Source organism: Anabrus simplex, chromosome 2 (genome assembly GCF_040414725.1).
Source record: "Anabrus simplex isolate iqAnaSimp1 chromosome 2, ASM4041472v1, whole genome shotgun sequence".
NCBI classification, from domain to species: Eukaryota; Metazoa; Arthropoda; class Insecta; order Orthoptera; family Tettigoniidae; genus Anabrus; species Anabrus simplex.
In genome coordinates this window covers 241,205,481-241,229,742 of record NC_090266.1, presented here as the reverse complement: position 1 = coordinate 241,229,742, position 24,262 = coordinate 241,205,481, and the positions used below count along the sequence as shown (strand labels likewise).

Genomic DNA, 24,262 nt, shown 5'->3' with positions numbered 1-24,262 from the left:
TCAGCCTACGTGATTACAATTGAGGCGTTATCTGATGGTGAGATGGTGGCCTGAGTCTAGAAAGCCAAGAATAACAGCTGGGAGGATTCGTCGTGCTGACCTCACGACACCTCATTATGTGCAGGAATTTGGGCTGAGGAGCAGTCACATGGTAAGCCATGGCCCTTTGGGGCTGTTGCACCATGGGATTTTTATATTTTTGTTTTTGTTTACTCTTTGTTTATAAGCTGAACACTGATATGCATAACAGTGTACAATAATGTATGTATGTATTTTTCTCTTGTATTTAATCTGAAAGATGCAACAAAACAACTGATAATGGAATTCTTCATTGATAGGCACGATTTAATTTTAAACCTTCAAGAAAAGAAGTCTGTGCTGATAATGAAATAAGTGATGTTCCATCTTTAATGAATCGTCCTGCATCAGGTCGTTCCCTTGAAAAAGAAAGTCCAAGTCGTGAATCTAATACAGCAGGTACTCAGACAGAGGATGCTGAGGATGAATTTCATCAAGAAGTGGCTTCTCCTTTCCATGAAAATGAAAGTGTAAGTAAGACTATACCTAGTATTCTGTCTTATTCTGTACTTACCACTTCAACTCTACATGTCTGTTTAGCCCATACCTAACGTAATCTGTGCATCATTTAAGTACCTTATTCCAAATGGGAAATTTGCACATAAAATAACATTATGATTACATCACTTCCATAACTGCAAAAATGAAGCAAGTTGAATAATGACTACGAAACCAAAGTCAGTGGTTCTGTTTTAGTGCACAGCTAGGGTGACCAGAACTTCAGACACAGAAACAGGACCTACTGTATTCTTGGAAGTGGTCAAGGTAAATGCAGAATTAGGTTTTTGTCATTTGTGATATTGTTACTCTTAAAGCTGCAATCAGTATTAACACAAGGGTAATTTACAAATACGGTATGCAAGAAAGAAGAAATTATGTCCTAAATTTTATTAATAATGAGAAATAATGCATTCCTAACTGTAAATAATAAGAAATAGTGTTATTTTGAACGAGAATAAGTTGATAAATACTTATTATTCTTGTACATAATTCTCATTCATTGATATTACAAAAACACAACACAGTGTGATTATTCTTCAACAGTTCACATTTCTGGTGGGGGATGTATAGCTTTCAACAACTGCCATTGTCCAAGGAGGAAGTTGTAGAATTCAGATTACACTTTCTGATCAACATACTGTGAACACTTCCCAGTATTCAGGATAGTAAAATGATCTGAGAGGATTGAGACTATCTCCGCTTTATTATTTTAACCATTATCATTTTATCTTTTTATGGTCTGTATTGACTTAAATCCATCATCCACTACTGAAATCACTATTAAATATGAAGTTCTGCCTAGTCAATACTATTAAAATTTGTTTTATTTGTATCACTTAAGTGCCATTTCAGTGTTTCAAGGGCCTTGTTCATTCTCTTCCTCAGCAGCTTAGAAATCACAATATATATCTTGGACTTGATCTGTCATTACTTTATGATATGCGATACTTAAGTCATATTGACCCCCACCAAATCCTCTATATAAAATAAATGAATTTTCTTACACCAAATAATTTAAATATAAAATTACAAAACACCAAATCTTCTATATGCATTGCAGTTAAAGTATCAGACTTGTGAGGTATAAAAATATTTAAAATTTCATACAACCTAATTTTTATAAAATATGCATCTCTCTTACTTAATTACTAATAATATTACTGAAAACAAAGTTTGCACCTGCAATTATAAATTCGTTAAATCTCCGGTTGAACACCACCTCCAAACGACTAAACTCTTTTTGGTCTATCTGCTTATGCTTTCTCTGTACTATGATATAAAAAGAAGAAAAGCATATCTTATATCTAGGATCAAAAAAAAAAAAACTTTTATATAATTTAAGTAAAATTTAGAAAATTACAAAGACTCAGTTGAGCAGAATGTATCTTTGCGATTATATAAGGCTGACTTTGATTTCTGAATTGATCTCTTTTGGAACTACGCAAGCCAGTCTTAATATATTCTTTGTCTTATGAACTGGAATACAGAAATAAGACAGTAACAAATTCAAAACTCACGATGTGTAAATATGAAAGGAAGACTTATTTCTGTACACAAAATTAGACTCGCTGTGTAGCTCTGCAGTTCATAAATGGATAACAGTATTAGAAAAATGTCTCCGTCAGCATGCCTCTCAATACAAAACAAGTATGACCTTGTGTTACATATGATTAAAATTGAGCCGCCCTCTAGTGCCGCCCCGTGGTGTTACTTGGTGTTTTGTCCTTGACTGTGCAGCCCTATTTTTTTTTTTGTTCAGTTTGTGCCAGTCACTTGACTTGTTCAGATGTATCCATTATGTAAATCTTGTTCTTCTTGTGTGTTCAATAAACCTGCACTTTAGATTAACGAGCATCCTGTTTCCCTTTGCAATCCACAGCCTTATTAATAGACTAGCAAGATACCCGTGCTTCGCTACGGTATTATACTGAAATTTATAATTGAATGCTTATTGTTTTATATATAATCCGCCGAAATTCGCGACCTGACTGGTTATCTGAGAGAATACGCCAAAATTCGCGATCTGACTCGTTTTCTAATAGATTACGGCAAGTTTCCTCCCATTTTACAAATTTTTTTTTCCAGCAATCGATTTCGTACTTCCCGGGCTAGGTCCAGGTATTCCACCTGGTCAGTTGGGTCCCTAAATCTTTGCCATCTTTTCCTATAAGAATTTTTGATATGGATCAAATCCTTGAGGAGATCCGGCGTGGTGTCCTCTTGGGTGCCTCGGCGGTACTGAACCCGCGGCTGGACTGCATTCTTAGTCATTACCCTTCCAGGACCCGTTTCAAGCGCGGTGTGCACATTTGACGACGGTCCAGAACATTATTATTATTATTATTATTATTATTATTATTATTATTATTATTATTATTATTATTATTATTATTATTATTAGGGTGGGTGATATCAGTTGGATTTAGGTTATTATTATTATTAATATTATTATTATTATTATTATTATTATTATTATTATTATTATTATTATTATTATTATTATAGGTGTTCTGGACCCCATAGCAAGATGCAAGACCGCTACTTGGCGGTAAATTACATCTGCTGCCACTGTCATTGTAAACAATGTGACCAGCACCATTGTCGCGCGTAGCCAAGTGTGCGGGATTTCTGGTGATACGAATGACATATTACTTGCATTGTTGACCTTATTATAGAGGTGAACAAATGGACGGTCAATCTCATTCCTATTGTTTATTTCAAAGGTGTTTAAATTTTTATTTATATGCCAGGAGAATGTACTGTAATCTAAGAACGTTCTCCGAAGAAAAAGATGGCTCTTGAAAACGGACCCAGGAAAGATAAAAAATGATTGGTTTATGATCATAATAAACACATCGGAAATCTACAGCCTGTTTAAGTCATTCGACAGGGTTAGGAATGGAATGAATGAAGCCCCTATCTGGCGGCGGCAATAGGAATTGTGCCGGCTGCCGAAGCCTGTCGCACTCCTCTGGGGCAATGGATAATGAATGACAAATGAAATGAAATGATATTGGACAGTGTTGCTGGAATGAATGATGACAGGGAAAACCGGAGTATCCGGAGAAAACCGTGTCCTGCCTCCGCTTTGTCCAGCACAAATGTCTCATGGAGTGACCGGGATTTGAACCACATAACCCAGCTGTGAGAGGCAGGCGCGCTGCCACCTGAGCAATGGAGGCTCCTTATAAGTACATTATGAACAGTAAAATCAACTATTCTCACCTCCTTTTACACCCCACCGCCGTTAAGTTCATTTACCCCCCCACCCCCACCACAAAATATAACAGAAAGGCATGTTTCTTTATGTTTAAAGGAGATTCCAAACACCAATGTTCACGTCTATTACCTTCAGTTTTGAGATACAAGTATCCCCATAAAAATAATTCACTTTTTCCACTTCCTTTCACACTCCTCCCCTCCCCCAATTGAATTTTCCGGCAAAAACCTTGTTTCTTTAATTATAAAGGATCTTCTAAATACCAATTATCACGACTCTAACTTCCTTAGTTTTTCATTTGTGTGACCTCATGAAAGGAATTCAACTCCTTTTCCATTCCGCCCCCCAAGATGATTCCCCCCACCAAAAAACGCGTTTTTCTTTGTTTCTAAAGGAGATCCAAATACCAATTTTCACGTCTGTAACAACTTTAGTTTTATTAGACGTAAGTATTCTCATACAAGTAAGTCAATTTTTCAATTCTTTCACCTCCCCCCCACCCTTCATTGGATTTTTCGAGAATACGTGTTTCTTTACTTTAAAGGAGAATCCGAATATCAAATTTCACGTCTGTAACATCTGCATGTTTGAGATATCAGTAGCTTAATTAAAATAATTCAACACCATTTTCAGTCTCATTACCCCCCCCTCCTCCAGCCAAGTGGTATTTCGGAAAACTAAAAATACACGTTTCTTGACTTTTAACAGAGATAAAAAAGTACCATTTTTCACTTCTGTAACATGTTAAGTTCTTGAGATATACTGTAGAAATTCTCATTTTAAAATTTCACCCCGTTTTTAGTTCTCCTTAAATGGAGTTTCCAAAAACAAATCACCTGTGTTTCTTTACATTTACAGGAGATTCCAAATACCACTTTTTACGTCTGTAACATTTTACGTTTCTCAGGTATTCTGTAGAAATAGTCTTTCAAAAATTTCACCCCAATTTGTCACTCCTGTTTAACCGCCAGTAATTGAGTTTACCGAAAAAAAAAAAAAAAATACATGTTACTTTATTTTTAAAGGAGATCCCATGTACAAATGTTCAGTTCTGTAATGTCTTCAGTTTCTGAGATATATGTATCCTCATTAATGGCATTCAACCCATTATTCACCCTTTTACACCCCTCCTATTGGGATTTTCCAAAAACAAAAAATGCATGTTTATTTTTAAAGGAGGTTTTAAATACCAATTTTTACATCTGTAAACTTTTCAAGCTTTAAGATGTAGATACAAACATTTTAAAAATTCACCCCCTTTTCACCCCCCATATTTTTTTCCAAAAATGAAAAAAATACCTGTTTCTTTATTTTTAAAGTAGATTCCAAATACCAATTTTCAGGTCTGTAATATCTTCAGGTTCTGAAATAAAAGTAACCTCATTAAAGGCATTCAACGCATTTTTCACCCTTTTCCACCCTTATTACAGTATAAGGATTTCCCGAAAACAGAAAAGTACGTGTTTCTTTATTTTTAAAGGAGATTCTAAATACCAATTTTTACATCTATAAAAGTTTTGAAATATAGGTACACTCATTTAAAAATTCACCCCCTTTTCACCCCCCATTAATTGAATTTTCCAAAAACAAAAAAATACATGTTACTTTATTTTTAAAGGAGATCCCAAACACCAATTTTCAGGTCTGTAATATCTCAAGTTTCTGAGATATAAACATCCTCTTGAAAAGCATTCAACCCGTTTTTCCCCGTTTTCACCCCTCCTAATGAGATTTTCCGAAAAAAAAAAAAGGTACGTGTTTATTTATTTTTAATGAAGATTCTAAATACCAATTTTTACATTTGTAAACTTTCAAAGTTTTGAGATATAGATACACTCATTTTAAAAATTCACCCCCCTTTTCACCCTCCCATTAATTGGAATTTTCAAAAATAAAAAATACGTGTTTCTTTATTTTTAAAGGAGATCAAAAGTACAAATTTTCAGGTCTGTAATATATTCAGTTTCTGAGATATAAGTACCGGTATCCTGATTAAAGGCATTCAACCCCTTTATCACCCTTTTTCAGCCCTCCTATTTGGATTTTCTAAAAACAAAAAAAATACATGTGTCCTTATTTTTAAAGAAGATTCTAAATACTAATTTTTACATCGGTAACTATTAAAGTTTTGAGATATAGATACAATCATTTTAAAATTTCACCCCCTTAGCGATGGAATATCCAAAAATCCTCTTAGCGAGCACCTATATCTTAATATGAATGTATCCCCAAAATTTCATTTCATTATGTCCAGTAGTTTTGGCTCGGTGATGATGAATCAGTCAGTCAGTCTGGACAAGCTATTTTATATATATAGATTATGGGGCCAGGTGTCACGTGTGAAAACGTGAAATTTTAGAAAGTATGGTTACATTATCTTGAACATTCTGTAATTTGGCAAGAAAGAATGAGAAACAGTGTTGTGTACTATAATGTGCATTGAAATGCTTTCAAAAGACAGTTATGATACGTGGAAAATTTATATGGAAGTGTTACTCGTTTAAAATGATGCGTGGAACTACATGATTGGTGCAAAAGTGAACCCCGAGGCAAATGCAGTAACTTGCATTGTATTTGTGTAACTGAGACATGGTTACAGCAGTCACTCAAATCTGATCTCATTAAACTGAATAACATGACGTTACATCACCTAGATCGTTTAAAACGTGTAGGAGCGGTTGCACTGTATATTGCCGTAGCGACTTAAGAAGTAAAATGGTTATGACCTCAGATCCTAAGATTCCCTTTCGACCTGAATTCATGTTTGTTGAACTCCTGGTTAATAATAAAAAACTACTGATCTGAGCGGTATACAAGGCGCCAGACATACGACACATATCTGACCTAGAAGTGGCATTATCAAAGTTAACTCCGCTGTACGAAAACATAATCATTCTTGGTGACTTCAAGTAATAATCTCCTTGTTACAAGTAATGAATCAACATCCTTACAAAACTTATTCCATGGCAGGGATTACAATATATGGACACTAGATGCGATTAACCACATTAACACAATAAACCACACGTCTCACACACTGGTCAACTGTATTATAACAGACAATCTGCAGAAAGTGATAAAACATGGACAGCTTGCTATACCAGGTATTTTGTCCCACGATCTCATCTACTTATGTTACTCTCTCAAGGTACCAAAGTACAAAACTAGGTACATAATGCGAAGGGACTGCAAGCATTTTGACACTGAGGTAATGCGAAATGAAGCATATCGACTGCCTGGAATGACATTGTACTGACTAACGGCGTTGCTGATAAGGTTGACAGACTGAACTCGTTAATACTAGGACTGTATGATAAATACACTCCGAAGAAGCAAATGCGAGTTTATCACCTTTCGTCTCCTTGGCTAACAAATGAAATTAAGTCATTCATGGCAAATCGTGATGCAGGGTGTGGGAGATTTAGGCAAACTGGAAGCACTAGTGATTTTGAAAATTACCGTATTCTTAGAAATGAAGTTAAGCAATTAATTCGTAACAGCAAGTAGAAATGTATTCAACAGATAACAAACAGGGGAAGTTAAGCACTAATATGGAAACATTTGCATCAGTTGCTTATGGGTTGCAGCCTGACCAAGCAGGCTTACCCAGTATACCACATGATGATCTAAATTCTCATTTTATGAAAGCAGCATACACTAATAATGATATTAATAATATTGACTATGATGATGATGATGATGATGATGATGATAATAATAATAATAATAATAATAATAATAATAATTACACAAACTGGCAAGCTGAAAACCCTCACCAAAGCTCTTCACGAAAATCAGATATCCATAGTGGCCCTACAGGAAACAAGGTACCCAGATGAAGAGATTTTTGAATCTGAAGGCTACCGATTTTTCAAGAGCAAAGCGCAAAGAGGAATCCTCAATGGAGCTGTGATGCTTGGAACTGCGTTTGCTGTTAGAACCACGATCCTTAAATCGGTTGCAAATTTCGAACCTGTGAATGACAGATAGTCTATACTCACAATTAAATGCGCGAACAAAACCTACGCCCTAGTTAACGCACATGCTCCTACAAACGATAAGAACAAGTCTGATCCAGACGAAGTTGATAATTTCTGGGACCTACTGGATGAAAAATTGAACAAAATCCCCAAACACCATGTCAAGCTTCTTTTGGGTGACTTCAATGCCCAACTAGGTCGTGAGCAGAAGTACGAGAAAGTTATAGGAAATTACCCTGCTCACAAAAGAACCAATCCCAACGGCAAAAGACTGGTGACTATTTGCGAAAATCACAACCTGCAGGTCATGTCGACCCACTTTCGCCATCTACCCAGAAAGCAAATGACTTGGCGTTCTCCCGTCCAAGCTCTCGGGGAGTTCCAAATTGATCATGTTGCGATCTCCAGGAGAAACAGCCCTGAGATTATGAATGTCAAGGTAAAGAAAGGCATCAATGTGGCCTCAGATCATTATATGTCTCTTATCAAATTCAAACCAATTCCCGCAAACACAAGGAAGACAACCAAACAGATCACACGCTTCGACAATGATAAACTTCGGCAAAGGGTCGAGGAGTTCCAGGAGAAGGCCAGACCAAATGACTGTGACTTTAACAACGCCAAAAGTCTCCTTGTTGAGGCCGCCAAAGACGTTGCAGAAATCAAGAGAAGCAAAAAGCATGCCTGGTGGAATAGTACCTGCGAATCAGTCCCCCAAGAAAGACTCAATGCGTGGAAACAGTACAACTCTACGAAATCAGAAAATGATTGGGAAACCTACAAAACCCAACGTGCCCAAGCAGTTAGGGTGTTCAGAACTGAGAAAAGTAAATACGAAAAATCTCTCATTGAAAAGATAGAACACAACTTTAGGAAGAATGAAAGCAGAGAGTACTACAGAGCCTTCAAACGCAAACTCACTGGCTATAAACCACCATCTCTGTGCTTTGAGCGAACGGATGGCACACTGGCGACGTCAAATGAAGAAAATTGCAGCATTCTGGCAGATTACTTCAAGAATTTACTTAATTGCTCTAAACCGCAAAACGCCATTGAGACCAAGGAACCCTTACTCAGGTACCCAGATTCCAGACCACCCGACAGAGATGAAATCAAGCGCCACATTGCCCGTCTCAAAAATAACAAAGCGCCGGGGGAAGACTCAGTAGTAGCAGAACTATGGAAATATGCCCCAGAAGAATCACTTGATATCTTGCAAAAGCAAATAGAAGAAATTTGGAACAAGGAGACCCTACCCGAAGATTGGAAAATAGCTTTGATCCATCCATTACACAAAAAAGGCAGCATGAAGAACATCAACAACTACCCGTGGCTTACAAAATTCTATCACTTGCCATCCTGGAGCGTTTGGAAGTACAAGTCGAACATCAAATAGGTGAATACCAAGGAGGGTTCAGAAAAGGTCGCTCAACAGCTGAACAGATCCAAAATCTCCAAACGATCATCAGATATTGTACACTAAGGTCCAAGCAGTATGTGTCTGTCTTTGTGGACTTGAAGAAAGCGTATGACTCCATTGACCGGGAAGTCCTGCTAAACATCTTAAATGAATTTGGAGTTGATTTGAAACTGCTGGCATTAATTAGAGCCACCCTGACCGATAAAAAATCCAAGGTGAAGTTCCACGGATGTCTCCCGCATTCCTTTGGCATCAAAACAGGAGTCCGACAAGGTGATGGGCTATCCCCGATACTCTTCAACTGTGTTCTTGAAAAGATCATCAGAACCTGGCGGGTGAGATTACAGGAAACCAACTACAGTCCATTGAGAATAGGAACCAATTCCAAGGGGATCGCAACAGACTGCTTAGCATTTGCCGATGATATTGCTGTTCTCTCAACCGACATAGAAACCGCTAGAGCTCAAGTTGAAATTTTAAAGGAAATTGCCGAACAAACTTGTTTGCAGATATCGTTTGAGAAAACAGAAGTAATGACTAACATCAAAGAGGCTCCACCAAAACTCCATACAAAATACGGGGACATCACCCGAGTAGACAAATTCAAATACCTGGGTGAGATCATCATGAAAAATGGACTGGACAAAGAAGCACTTCAGGAGCGAGTACGCAAACTGGAAATAGCCTACCAAACATCCCGCACAATCTACAACAAAAAATACCTTTCCCAAAACACCAAGATACGTCACTATGAAACAGTTCTGAAGCCAGTAGTTCTATATGCAGCCGAAACCCTGTCTCTAAATGCCAACAAAGGACTCCTTGAAGAACTGGAGAAAAGAGAACGCAAAATTGTGTGGGAAATCTTGGGATCAAAGTACAGAAATGGAATCCATCAAAAGAGATCCAACAAGGAAGTCTACAGCAAAATAGAGAAAATTACCGACACAATCAGAAAAAGACGGGCACGATTTTACGGTCATCTGAAAAGAGTGGAGGGAAGAAAGTTAACTAAAGAAATCTTTCACTTTTTTGATTCAAACCCCAAAACCACAATTCCCTGGTTTAGAAATACCAAAGAAGACCTGCAAATGCTACATATCTCAGCTGAAGACGCCTTTAACAGAGATCTCTTCCGCAAGAAAATATTGATGAACAGGCTAAACCAAGACAAGCAACCGAAGAGAAAACACGGTGCCCCTTGGACAGAGGAGCGTAAGCAGGCCCACTCACAAAGAATGAGGGAAATTTGGGCTCTAAAGAAGGCCAAGTTCAGTGTCAAATGCAACAAGACTTAACATGGTCCTTGATGGCCCCAGCGAATTATATATAATAATAATAATAATAATAATAATAATAATAATAATAATAGTAATAATCTAGATGTTGACCTAACTGCTGATGATATTAATGCCATAAATACTCATTCCTGAGTAAATCAAATAAAATTCACATTCAAAATGTTAGTGCGAACGATGTGAAGCATGTAATTTACTCCCTGAAGTCAGATGCTCTGGGTAATGATGACATACCATTATCTTTCATAAAAAATGTTATTGTTGCAATATTACCTATTTAATCATTGCCTGATACAGGGAGTATTCCCAACTGTGTGCAAGTATGGTCTCATCATTCCCATTCTCCTAGTTTACCATCAGATTATCACCCTATATCCATTCTCCTACCCCTTTCCAAAGTTCTGGAACAGTTGGTTCACAAACAAGTCCTTACTTACTTGACTAACTGCTCACTGCTTGATCCTTACCAGTCTGGTTTCTAGAAAGGACACAGCACAATGACTGCCTTACTGAAAGTAACTGATGATATCCAACACGCATTGGACACTCGATAAATGACTGTACTGATTCTACTTGATTTTTCTGGTCCTTTTGATACTGTTGTACCTCAACTGCTACTTTAAAAATTGGATTCATTAAATTTCAGCCAGGCGACAATAAACTTTTTAAGTTTGTACCTCATAAGTTGCCGCCAGTGTGTCACAGTAAATAAAAGACCTGAGTGGCTTAACAAACCCCTCGGTGTCCCCCCAAGGGCCTGTACTTGGACCATTGCTGTTTGCAGTTTACATACACGATATTGCCAGATCGATTATACACTGCAAGTATCATCTTTATGCTGATGATCTGCAGATCTACTACCACTCAAGCCCTGATTAAATTCAGAGTACTGTACAACAAGTTAACGCAGATTTAAGTCTTGTATGTAATTTTGCATTGAGTAACAATCTCAAAATTAATCCTCTTAAAACGCAAGCAATAAACATTGGCACTTCAAAAAACTTATACGTCTTAAAACAATACGAAATTCCTCCTGTAGCAATAAACAATACCATCATTCCATATTGTGAAGCAGGAATGAATCTTGGTGTGGCTATAAGCAAAACATTGAACTCGTTGCAACATGTGACGAAAGTGTGCCAAAAGATATATCAAAGCCTGCATCCCCTAAAGTGGTTTAAAAATATATTTCCTTTGTCCCTGAAAATAAAGCTCATTCAGTCACATTTCTTTCCAGTTCTCAAATACAGTGATACAGTTTTTAATGATATCATTAATGAGTAAGGCATGAGACTGCAACGTGCCCAAAATGCATGAATCAGGTATGCATTCGACATATGACCCTATGCCCACGTATCCTTATACTATCTTGGTTACAACTGAATGACAGACGTAGACTCCATGCAACTACTTTGGTGTATCAAGTGCTTTCTGAAAACACTCCTCCTTACCTATCCACCAGATTTCGATACCATAGTTCACTGCACCTTTTCAGTACCCGGTCAGGCTGTATGCTAGAAATTCCTATACATCGAACCCCAGCCTACAACAGATCGTTCACCATCACCGCCACGAGCTGGTGGAATGAACTCCCCAATGATATCAGGTAAGCTAAATCTAAGACTAAGTTTAGAATCTTTTGCCAGCGTCGTCTTATAAGCACTTCCAGTCTTTCTTGATGCATGAATGAGAGTGAATATGGTTGTTTATTGTAATATGTTCCAGTTTATACTTTAGTTATACTTTGCGTTAGTTAGTTTAGTTAGTGATACTTTAGGTAGTTTAGTTTATACTTTAGGTTGTAAAGAGTTAATATTTTCAAATTAGGTCATTTCAGTTTTTATACTGTTACCATATATTAAAATGAAAATTCTTGAAATTCTTGCATTGTAAAACTGTAAAAATTATATTGTAAATTAATACTCATTTATATAGATAAAGTGTTTAAGTGTAAGAAAAGGTCAGAAGATTGCTCCTGCCACCTTCATGCGACTGATGTATGAGGTATTATCAGGATATGTCAGATTTTTGCCAAGTGTATCTCAACGACATATTAATTCACAGCAAGTATTTTCAAGAACACCTTGTACATCTGTGGAAAGTGCTGGAATGACTGAAGATTCATGGACTGACTTGCCAACTGGAGAAGTGCCACTTCGCCCAGTCCTGCGTAGAATATCTTGGCCATGTCCTAACATCTGAAGGCTAAGGAAGGCAACCGGAGAAGAATCGCACTATCAAAGAAGCTGAACGCCCGCAGACCAAGCGACAAGTACATCAGTTCCTTGGCTTGTGTGGATGGTATAGCAGCTTCGTGCCACACTTTGAAGCGAAGGCAATACCACTCACCGATCTACTCCATAACAACCGCCCATTCGGATTTACCAGCAACGAAGAGGCAGCATTCCAAGGCATTAAGCCTGTGATATGTAACGCTCCCAGTCTAGCCCATCCCGACCCTGAACGGAAGATGTGCCTGCAGCCGGACGCCAGCGACTCCAGCTTAGGAGCAATGTTATTCCAGGAGAGGAGTGAGTGCGGAAGGGACTTTGAGTATACCAGCAGGAAGCTATCTCCCACCAAACAACACTACTGCACTGCCGAGAAGGAAGCCTTAGCCATGGTGTGGGCCATGGGCAAATTCAGAGGTACTTGGAGGGAAGGAAGTTCCACCTCTACACCGATAACGCCGCTCTCAAAAGGTTAAACTCAGTCTGTCTCAAAATCTAAATTGATGCGATGGGCTCTGTTAATCGCAGAATTTCATTTCGATGTGTGTCACGTCCCAGGACTGACGAACATAGGAGCAGACAGCATATCTGGCACCCGGCGTTGGAACCTGAATCTAGGAGCACCATTGTCGAGGGGGAGTTCCCACGAAAACACTAGGGTTAGCCTAAGGGATCTGTCCTTATGACCATCAGGAAGGAATTTGATCTGGGAGTGATCAAACAGTGGCAGGAGCAAGACAAGCCCTGTAGGACCATGAGGCAGTGGATTAGGAGACAGAACACCGATAGTCGACTTGTCCCGAGGGAATTCAAGATGTGCTACAAGAACTTCAGGGTTGACGGAGGACTCTTGATGTACAGGTCGCACCTCTACGACACACCTGGAGTAGTGGTGATCCCCACACAGCACACGACGGACATCCTCAAGAAGTCCAATAACGAACCATTATATTGGTATCCTCAAGAAGTTCCACGACAGCACTGAAGCCGGACATCCAGGAGGTGAAGAGACATATCTGTCTATCCGACCAAAAATTCTTCTGGGTCAACATGCGGAAAGACATCCTGGACTACGTGAAGGGGTGCTACATCTGTGCCTGCACCAAGGTGAGCAACAGGAAGGCAGATTCCAGCCAAGGAGGAAGACTGCTACAATGCCCGTGGGAGGTCATAGGCCTGGACTTGATGGGTCCTTACCCTAGAACACCACGGGGTAAAACAGGACTCCTAGTAATCACCGACCTCTTCAAAGCTGGATTCAGGCCTTTCCGATACCTGAAGCCACGACCGGACGCATCAACAGCCTGCTACAAGACAAGGTATTCAGCCGCTACGATTATCCACGGTGAATTCTCTCAGACAACGGGAGTCAGTTCACATCGAGGAAGTGGCAGCAAATGATGACAGAATGGGGTGTGGAGCACTGGACCACCCCTGTCTACAACCCAAGTGCCAATACAACATAACGATGAAACCAGGAGCTGAAAAGAATGGTACGGGTCCACCTGATAGACAAAGTACATTGACTGTGGGTCCGTCTGATACCGCAGTCACTCTTTGCCCTGCGACGATGCATCAACCATGCCACCAGCTATTCCCCAGTGCTGCTGTTCCTTGGTCGACAGCTATACGTCACTGGGGATTGGGAGATTCATCCACTACACACTTCAGGTCAAGATGATGCAGCTGTTTTCCCGGCAGAGTGGCAGCAGTAGCAGCAGCAGAACATCAAGGAGAAACAAGCTTTGGCCGAGAAGAGGTCCCTTACCCAGGCCAAGGATCAAGATGTCCAAGAGACCCAGATCTTCCTACCAGGCCAACAAGTACTGCGATGTAACCACACAGTCACTAATAAGATTGGAGGGTTTCTCGCAGGTCTCGCACCTACGTGGGTTGGTCCCATCGAGATGGAAAAAACAGCTGGGCCATGGAGTCTACTTACTAAAGACCAACCCTTCCTTCTGTCAAGGTCCACACACATCGGAGTTGCGGCGAGCACTCAACCTCTCCGCATACAGAGTAAGCCTGGAGGAGAGGCTGCTAATGACACAGCACCATGTGGTCTTCGTGAGGAGAATGTATTGACTATCGTCAAGGAAGAGGCTGGCAGTGAGGCAACCCCAACCCCCGACATGGCACAAGCTGGTCCATTATTATTATTATTATTATTATTATTATTATTATATCTTATGTGCATACGATACGATCGCGTTGCTCTGAGGTTATATCATGAAACATGCAATGTATGTAGACATTTATACGAGTTCAATTAACAGATGAACCTGTATATAATTTATTCTTACCTTATATATAATTTGTAATCCACTACAAAATTGTGAAACACACTGTAACTTCCAGAAAGATACTGGGCAGACGAGAATGATATATCTACCAGAACACTATATCTATGTATTAAGCACTCTAGAATTTTCGAGTAGGTATTTTTTGTGACATATCTTTCTAAAAGCCTGGCCAGGCACCTATATGAGGAGGCAATCTTGATGGTAGAGAAGAGTTATTGTTTAGTAGAGGTATGGTGTTGCAGGAGTATACTTGTGACATCATGTTGTTGTGACGTGCAGTGGTTGCAGTTGCCATGTTGAAGTGATAGGCAGTTGTTAAAATGGCGGCTTTGTTGATGTGTGTATTTTGCTATTGACCACCGTGATTAAGGTTATGTGTGTGTGTGTGTTTAATTTGTAAATAGATGTGAATAAATAACTGTACCAACTGACAGCATTTTGTGTGTCTCTTTGTGGGTACGTTATTTGTAACATCTTAATCCACGCCCCAGTCTTATACCCCTATCCCAATGCATGCCCCTCCTAATTCAAATCAACAACATCCAGTAGCGCTCATTCCACTCTACCCCCCTCTGTGTCCCCTTTCCTGCTGTTATGAAGAAGCAAGTTCATATTTGTTTTGAATTGACAGGTCAGCTGACGGTGGCATTTGTTGGATAGTGTCATCCATTCATCAACTGCAGGGCCATACATAGTCAAATTTTGTGTACAGAAATAAGTCTTCCTTTCACATTTACACATAGTTTTAAGCTTGTTACTGTTTCATTTCTGTTTTCCGGTTCATGTGATCAAGAATATATTAAGACTGGCTCACATGGTTCCATAAGAGATAAATTCAGAGGTCAAGGTCAGCCTTATGTAATCACAAATATACAAAAAGTCTGTTCAGTCAGTTTTTAATTTTCTTAATTTTAACTTAAGTTATATAAAAGTTTTTCCTTGATCCTGTGTTATATGACTTTTCTTCTTTTTATCTATCTATGTATACGGGGTGTTAGGGGTATATGTGCAGATATTAAGCTAGTCAGCAAAGAAAAATACATCTCACTATATATGCTATGTACTTTTTACCTTGTCCTATTAGTTTGCCCATAACTGAGCCAAATATTTCAGGACCTAATGTGTTTTGAACAGCCGTAGCAGGAGATGCCGGTTACGTCATTCTGTCTACGCGTAGTGGAAGTACAGTAGCAGAGTATAGGGCTTGTTGAATCTGTTTCTTATTGCAGGCCAACACATGATGTTGTGCACTTCCCCTAAAGGCTTGGCAAGTAGGAGAATATGACTCACGTGCCAGGCCACTTGCTGTACTTGAACACCGGTCTAAGGTACTCTGTGTGAAATGTACACAGAATCCTTACAGTGACCTCGAAGATACGTACCAGCACATACATGCGAATCAAGTATTGTGTAGTTGTGTGTGATTTATAAGACGTCAATGGCATTACTCAGTGATCCAAGCTGATAAAATGAAAGGAAATAGTTGATAAGTAAATGAAAAATGAGCGGAACATTTCTGTGCTGTTATTGCAACAGTCTACGATGAATTTCTGGCAATAGACAATGCGAGTTGTCTATGATTATTCATAAACTTTTCAGGTCAATGAAAGGATGGTGGACACTGAAAGAAAAGGCTGTAAGTACTCAGTCATATTGTAATTAATGAGACAAATATCAAAAACCGTAGTTGCAACCATGCGTGAACATTGCTTGAAGAAAAAAAAGCTACTGTGGATTTTTTTTGCTAGTTGCTTCACGTCGCACCGACACAGATAGGTCTTATGACGATGATGGGACAGGAAAGGGCTAGGAGTGGGAAGGAAGTGGCCGTGGCCTTAATTAAGGTACAGCCCCAGCATTTGCCTGGTGTGAATTTTTTTTTTTTTGCTAGGGGTTTTAACGTCGCACCGACACAGATAGGTCTTACGGCGACGATGGAATAGGAAAGGCCTAGGAGTTGGAAGGAAGCGGCCGTGGCCTTAATTAAGGTACAGCCCGAGCATTTGCCTGGTGTGAAAATGGGAAACCACGGAAAACCATGTTCAGGGCTGCCGATAGTGGGATTCGAACCTACTATCTCCCGGATGCAAGCTCACAGCCGCGCACCTCTACACGCACGGTCAACTCGCCCGGTCCTGGTGTGAAAATGGGAAACCACAGGAAACTATCTTCAGGGCCGCCGACAGTGGGGTTCGAACCTGCTATGTCCCGAATACTAGATACTGGCCGAACTTCAGTGACTGCAGCTATTGAGCTCGGTCTACTCTGGAATTGCCGCTGGGCATTTATAATAGAAGGCTTATTCTTCTTTTTCCTAATCTGTTTACCCTCCAGGGTTGGTTTTCCCTCAGACTCAGCGAGGGGTCCCACCTCTACTGCCTCAAGGGCAGTGTCCTGGAACGTGAGACATTGGGTCAGGGGATACAACTGGGGAGAATGACCAGTACCTCGCCCATGCGGCCCCACCTTCTGTGCTGAACAGGGGCCTTGCGGGGGCCTTTCGGGGGAATGGGGAGATTGGAAGGGATAGACAAGGAAGAGGGAAGGAAGCGGCTGTGGCCTTAAGTTAGGTACCATCCCGGCATTTGCCTGGAGAAGTGGGAAACTACGGGAAACCGCTTTCAGGATGGCTGAGGTGGGAATCGAACCACCTATACTCATTTGACCTCCCAAGGCTTAGTGGACCCTGTTCCAGCCCTCGTACCACTTTTCAAATTTCATGGTGGAGCTGGGAATGGAACACGGGCCTCCAGGAGGTGGTAGCTGATCACACTAACCACTATACCACAGAGGTGGACAGAAGGCTAATTACTGGACAGTAAGTGCCGATAGGTAATGTAACGGACCCGTTTAGTTAAAACTTCTGTAATAATAACGTTACTACTACTACTACTACTACTACTATCTTTACGTTCCACTAACTAATTTTCACGGTTTTCAGAGACGCTGAAGTGCCAGAATTTTGTACCGCAGTACTTTTTTAAATGCAAGTAAATCTACAGACACGAGACTGGCGTATTTCAGCACCTTCAAATACCACCGAACTGAGCCGCCATCGAACCTGCGAAGGTGGGATCAGAAGACCAGCGCTCTATCTTCGGAGCTACTCAGACCGGCATTGGAGCTTAGAGTAAGTTGATCATGCGGTTAGGGGCGCGCTGCTGTGAGCTTGTATTCTGGTGATAGTGGGTTCGAACTCCACTGTCAGCAGCCGGGAGATAGTTTTCCGTAGTTTCCCATTTTCACATCAGGGAAATGCCAGGACTGTACCTTTATTAGACTTCGAACGCTTCCTTCTCACTTGTATCCCTTTTCTCTCCCATCATCTCCGTAAGACCTATTTGTGTCGGTGCGACGTAAAACAATTTGTAAGTACATGTTTAGGTAATTTCGGAGACATGTCTGCAATTATAATATTAATAATAATTCGGACCTGTTAAAAGTTCACTATTTTCTTTAGTGTTTTCTGACAGATTGCAAGCTACAAAATTTGAGTGGGGCGATTAACTTTGATTTTCATAATAGTTGGTAATAATAGACTAACACAGTTTTTATAATAATATTGTTACTGGATTTTCGACGGATGCAAGCTGACGGCTGCGCGCTCCTAATCGCACGGCCAACTCGCCCAGTACTAATAATAATAATAATAATAATAATAATAATAATAATAATAATAATAATTCTTTACATGCCAATGGAGACGCGCAGTGTCAGAATTTTGCCCACAGGTATTCTTTAACGTGCCTGTAAATCTACCGATCAGAAGCGGTCGTATTTGAGCACCTTCAAATACCAGCGGACTGAGCCAGGATCGAGCCTGCTAAGTTCATGAAACCAGTGCTTGAACTGTCTGAGCCACTCAGCCTGGCAACGTTTATTTTGATTCGTTTAATAGGCACTGCAAAATCAGCAGTAAGCTAGAAGGCTTTCATTTACATTCAAACATGTTCTCTTCGGTTGGAAGCACGAAAGGAAGGTACGTTTAATTAATTTATGTTTATAACATGTCCCTTACTGGTATGAAGTAAAACGTTCAATGTGTTTTGACATTTCAATTCCGATACTACTCGCTTGGAAATCCTATCCCATGCATTCTTTCATTGACGTAATAAACTTTATTTACGTACACGTCAACACGGGATGTTTCTGCATACGGCGAGTTGGACTCCCAAAAGACCATGATATTGAAATCGCACTGTGGGAGAATATTCCACGTAAGCAGTTCGACAAAAGCACTAGCCTGTCACGTGCCAGTTCGGTTGTCTGCTGTCTGGGATCTGGCTGGACTGGTTCCCCTGCCCCTACATGAAACTGGTCTGTCTGACCTTGACCTGAATAACAGCTGTCAGAGATGAAAATTATCTTCCGTACTAGTACGCGAGTTACTTCGTAGTAGTAGCGTCAGTAGTAGTAGTATTTGAATAATGCCAGTGTATGAATACCACGAATACCATGATATGCTGCTAGTGTATCGTGTGGCAGAACAGAACACGGGTCGCCCTTCATGAATCTATCGGGAAAGGCTTCGAGCAATTTATATTTTGTTTCTTATTCACTAAGAGTTAAAACAAAGGACACTTTGCATTTTTAAGGGCCGATGACATTAAGACAGCAATAATAATCATCATCATCATCATCATCATCATCATGTATAAATATTGAATAAAATAATTGTTTTATATTCATCATTACTGAAATAGGAACTATAAGTTAACATTTAACTTAAGAAGGTTGCCTAGAGTGTTTTGTTAATTTACAAAATAATGTTTAAAATTTCTTTTAGTGTAAGGCAATCTGTATGTTTTTGTTTTCTAAACTGTTGTACTGTTATGTTCAACATAGGTACATTTTTTTTGTTCACAGGCGTTTTCGTGTACATTCGTAAATCCGTACTTTTCTATTCGAGATAGTCTTGTTACCGTCCACCTGGAAGTACGGAGCCCGTACTGTATGTTAGTTTATTTTTCTACAACAGACTGTTACTTGACTATGTGGCTCTCGTTACCTTCTTCTTCCTTTTCTTCTACTGCAGCCTTATGTCTTAAAAGGTATACTGTATTCTACCGACATCATCTTAACACGCAGTAGCGTAAACTGCTGCGATTTACCAAGCTCGATAGCTTCAGTCGCTCAAGTCCAGCTCCATGGCTAAATGGTTAGCGTGCTGGCCTTTGGTCACAGGGGTCCCGGGTTCGATTCCCGGCAGGGTCGGGAATTTAACCTTCAATGGTTAATTTTGCTGGCACGGGAACTGAGTGTATTTGTCATCTTCATCATTTCATCCTCATCATGACGCGCAGGCCGCCTACGGGAGTCAAATCAAAAGACCTGCATCTGGAGAGCCGAACTTGTCCTCGGACACTCCCGGCACTAAAAGCCATACAACGTTTCATTTCAGTGTGGCCAGTATCCAATATTCGGGAGATAGTGAGTTCGAACCCTACTCTCGGCAGCCCAGAAGATGGTTTTCCGTGGTTTCCAATTTTCACACCAGGCAAATGCTGGGGCTGTACCTTAATTAAGGCCACGGCTGCTTCCTTGCCTGTCCTAGCCCTTTCCAGTCCCATCGTCGCCATAAAGCCTATCTGTGTAGGTGCGACGTAAAGCCAATAGCTGCTGCGATTTGTTATTAGCACCATCATAGTAAAATGTAATATAGTTGTGGTGGAATCTTCTTAGATACGTTCGACATCTGTGGATTGTGTATAATTTGATAACTCATCTGTACTCATGAAAGCAACCGTCGGCCTGGCGTTCAGGTTAATAGCTACATGTCTCTAACGTGTAACCTTGTTTATGTTTCTTAGATTTGTTGATGTGTATGTTTGATGTTTATACACAATACGAGATTACAGCTGACTCATCTCCACGAGCTTGACCTGGCTCTCGTCTTACGCATAGTAATCTGTAGGTAACTACTGCGACCGATGCTAACTCACGTGACATACATTTCATCTTGTTTCCTCTTAAACCACGCATATTTTACTATTTTCTTCCACGTATTTCACCTTATAATGACCTGATAATAATAATAATAATAATAACAACGTTGAATGTTTTACGTCCCACTAACTACTTCTACGGTTTTCTGAGGCGCTGAAGTGCCCAAATTTAGTCCCGCACGAGTTTTTTTTATGTACCAGCAAATCTGCCAACACGAGGCTGACATACAGTATTTGAGCACCTTCAAACACCACTGGAATGGGACAGGTTCGAGCCTGTGAAGTTAGAGTCAAAAGGCCTGCACCTCAACCGTCTGAGCCACTCAGCCCGGAAGGAGGCACGAAATGTAGGTACGTTTAATTTATTTAGTTGTATAACATGTCCATTATTCCTTTGAAACTAAACGTTCGATGTGTTTCGATAATTCAATTCCGATGCTACTCATTTGGGCATCCCATGACTGATTTCGTTGGAGTAAGGAACTGCCATCTTTCTTCTACCTTTACGCAATGCATAACAGGGAGCGTACCGTATTTCACGTCCCGGCGCGCCTATCCCAACCAATAATTATATCACACGCTCGTACAGGTCCCGCACCGATACAGGTTTTCAGGTCATTTCCATACTCACTAGACCACGGGGCTGATGGCCACAGATATCCCGATCCCCTAAAGGACATAACAGCAAATGAACCTGTATTAACACTGACAATTCGGTACATCTCCAGGATCCGAAACCGATGACCAGGGTTGTCTGAAGCCCCTAAGACGGAAACTAAATACTGACAACAACGAAACCAGTCTGGTGAGAATGTAACGTTTGTATGTGACTAATGCACATCATCACATGACATTCCTTTGACAATGCAATTTAATCAAAGCTTCATCATATAAATATGTATTCATGGTTCAGCTGAAGATGACCTTGTATATGGGGTCGAAACCGGTCCTGTAGCTTAATATAAGCAATAAAAAAAAACAAGTATTGATTGGTGGAAATTCTTTCCTATTTTTAATTGTGTAATTCGTCAATACGGAAATGAAGATTATAGATTACGAGAATGTAACGTAACATGGCATACACTACTGTAGTAGCCACCTTCAGCTGTTATCGTAGCTCAGTTGTTCTTAAACATTAAATCAGTTTGACAAGTATGTTACGTAACATCTCGTGCATTGCATAAGTAGTGTTCAGCTGTTGCACTAGTACATTTTCACGTAAACATAAACAGAAACCAGTTTGGCGCAGATGGCGCGTGACTCAAGCTATTCATTCACAAGAACAAGGCATACTACCTATTCTAAAAACATCGTATCTCATTGCTCTCGAAAATAACTTCCGAGGATTACTAAAAGTTTGATATATAGTGGTTCATCACATTGTTCTCTATTGCTAGAAGAAATATCTGCAGGTATACACCTAACACCCTGTATATATAAGATAACATGTCCTGATTGACTGACTGACTGACTCGTCAACTGAGCCAAAACTACTTGACATAAAGAAATTAAATTTTGGGAATACTGTCCAGCTCCATGGCTAAATGGTTAGTATGGCCTCTGGTCACAGGAGGTCCCGGGTTCGATTCCCTGCAGGTTCGGGAATTTTAACCCTCATTGGTTAATTTCGCCGGCACGGGAGCTGGATGTATGTTTTCTTCTTCATCATTTCATCCTCATCACAACGTGCAGGTCGCCTACACACGTCAAATCAAAATACCTGCACTTGGTGAACCGAACATGACCTCGAACACTCTTGTCACAAAAAGACATACACCATTTCATTCCATTTGGGAATACATTTATAATACAGTATAGGTGTTCATTAAGGGAGGATTTTTAGACATTCCTTTGCTAATGGGGAGAAAAGGGGAGGGATGAATTCTTAAATTGAGTGGTTCTGTATCTCAACAGTTTAAAGACATAAAATTGGTATTTGTAAGCTCCTTTAAAAATAAAGAAACACATAATTTTTGTTTTGGGAAAATCAATTTAAGGGGGGTAAAAATGAGTGAAAAGTAGGTTGAATCCATTTTATGAGGATACTTATATCTCAAAAACTGAAGATGTTACAGACATGGAAATTGGTACATGGAACCTCCTTTCAAAATGAAGAAATGTATATTTTTAATTTTCTTTTGGAAAATCCACTTGGGGGAGGGGGTGAAAAATACCAAAAAAATCTGTTGAATTATTTTTATGAGGATACTAATATCTCAAAAACAGAAGATGTTACAGACGTGAACATTGGTATTTAGAACCTCTTTTCAAAATAAAAAAACTCCTACTTTTTAATTTTGGAAAATCCACTTAATTGAGTGAAAAGAATAGAAAAAGTGGGTAATTTTTAAAAATGAGCATATCTGAAAAACATAACATTTGCCAGATGTGGAAATTCACTTGGGTGTGCGGCTGGGTGCGGGATTGATTAAAGGGGTTGAATTCTTTTTATGGGGATACTTATATCTCAAAAACTGAATATGTTACAGACATGGAAATAGGTATTTGGAATCTCCTTTAAGAATCAAGAAACACATTTTCTTGTTTTTGACTGGAGAGAAAACTGTTTCTCCAGTGTACAGTTCTATGTCCCATGTTCCAGAGTTAGCTCTGCCAGTAGCCTGGTTTTCTTAGCCGCAAAAGCCAATATCACAAACATGGTTTACAGAGAGGTTCTGGACTAAATGAAACCCAATCTTTTGGTGAGTTTTTATACTTTAGGGATTGTCAGATAATGTCGTAGTGCAGTACCAGTACTTTTATTGAATTATAAAATCCACGCGAGCGAAGCCGAGGGTAATAGGTAGTACATATACCTTCCAACTTTCCCAATTTAGGCGGCAGACTCCCGATTTTTGACTGTTTTTCCCGCCTCCTGATTGTTCTATTATTTCTCCGGATTTCACCTTATTTGTTGCTGAACTTCGAACATTTGTTTTCAAATCCCGCCATTTCAGCTTTTTGAAGCCAGTGGTCGGAAATCCTCCATTCGTTGGCCGCTTTCAAACGAAATATCGACGTTTATTAATGCGAGAAATGTGCAATGTTTATTGAAGCCTGTATATCGCGATGTGTATATCGATTGTCAATCTCTCCTTCTCGCGTGCTATGTTCGTGTTCGTTCACATCAGTCTAGTCAATTCTGGAGACTAGTCGCTAGATATGGAGTTTTTCTTAGTAATTTAGTGACTGAATTTTAATGATAATGTCTGGTGACTTTTCTAGAGATTTTAGGAGCCATTTGGAGACAATTCTGACTAATTTTAATTTATCTCAATATGAATGA

At 39.8% G+C, this 24,262-nt stretch overlaps 1 protein-coding gene across 1 annotated transcript in view; it reads left to right on the top strand.

Annotated features, from left to right (window-relative positions):
• The first annotated feature begins 382 nt into the window (after positions 1–382).
• The window catches only part of LOC136862760 (probable cyclin-dependent serine/threonine-protein kinase DDB_G0278487), a 98,822-nt gene continuing 74,942 nt past the window's right edge, over positions 383–24,262 (top strand). Inside the window, exon 1 of the mRNA XM_067138993.2 lies at positions 383–548. Coding sequence (XP_066995094.2) covers positions 411–548 — 138 coding nt within the window. The 5' untranslated portion in view covers positions 383–410. The remainder of the gene's footprint in view (positions 549–24,262) is intronic.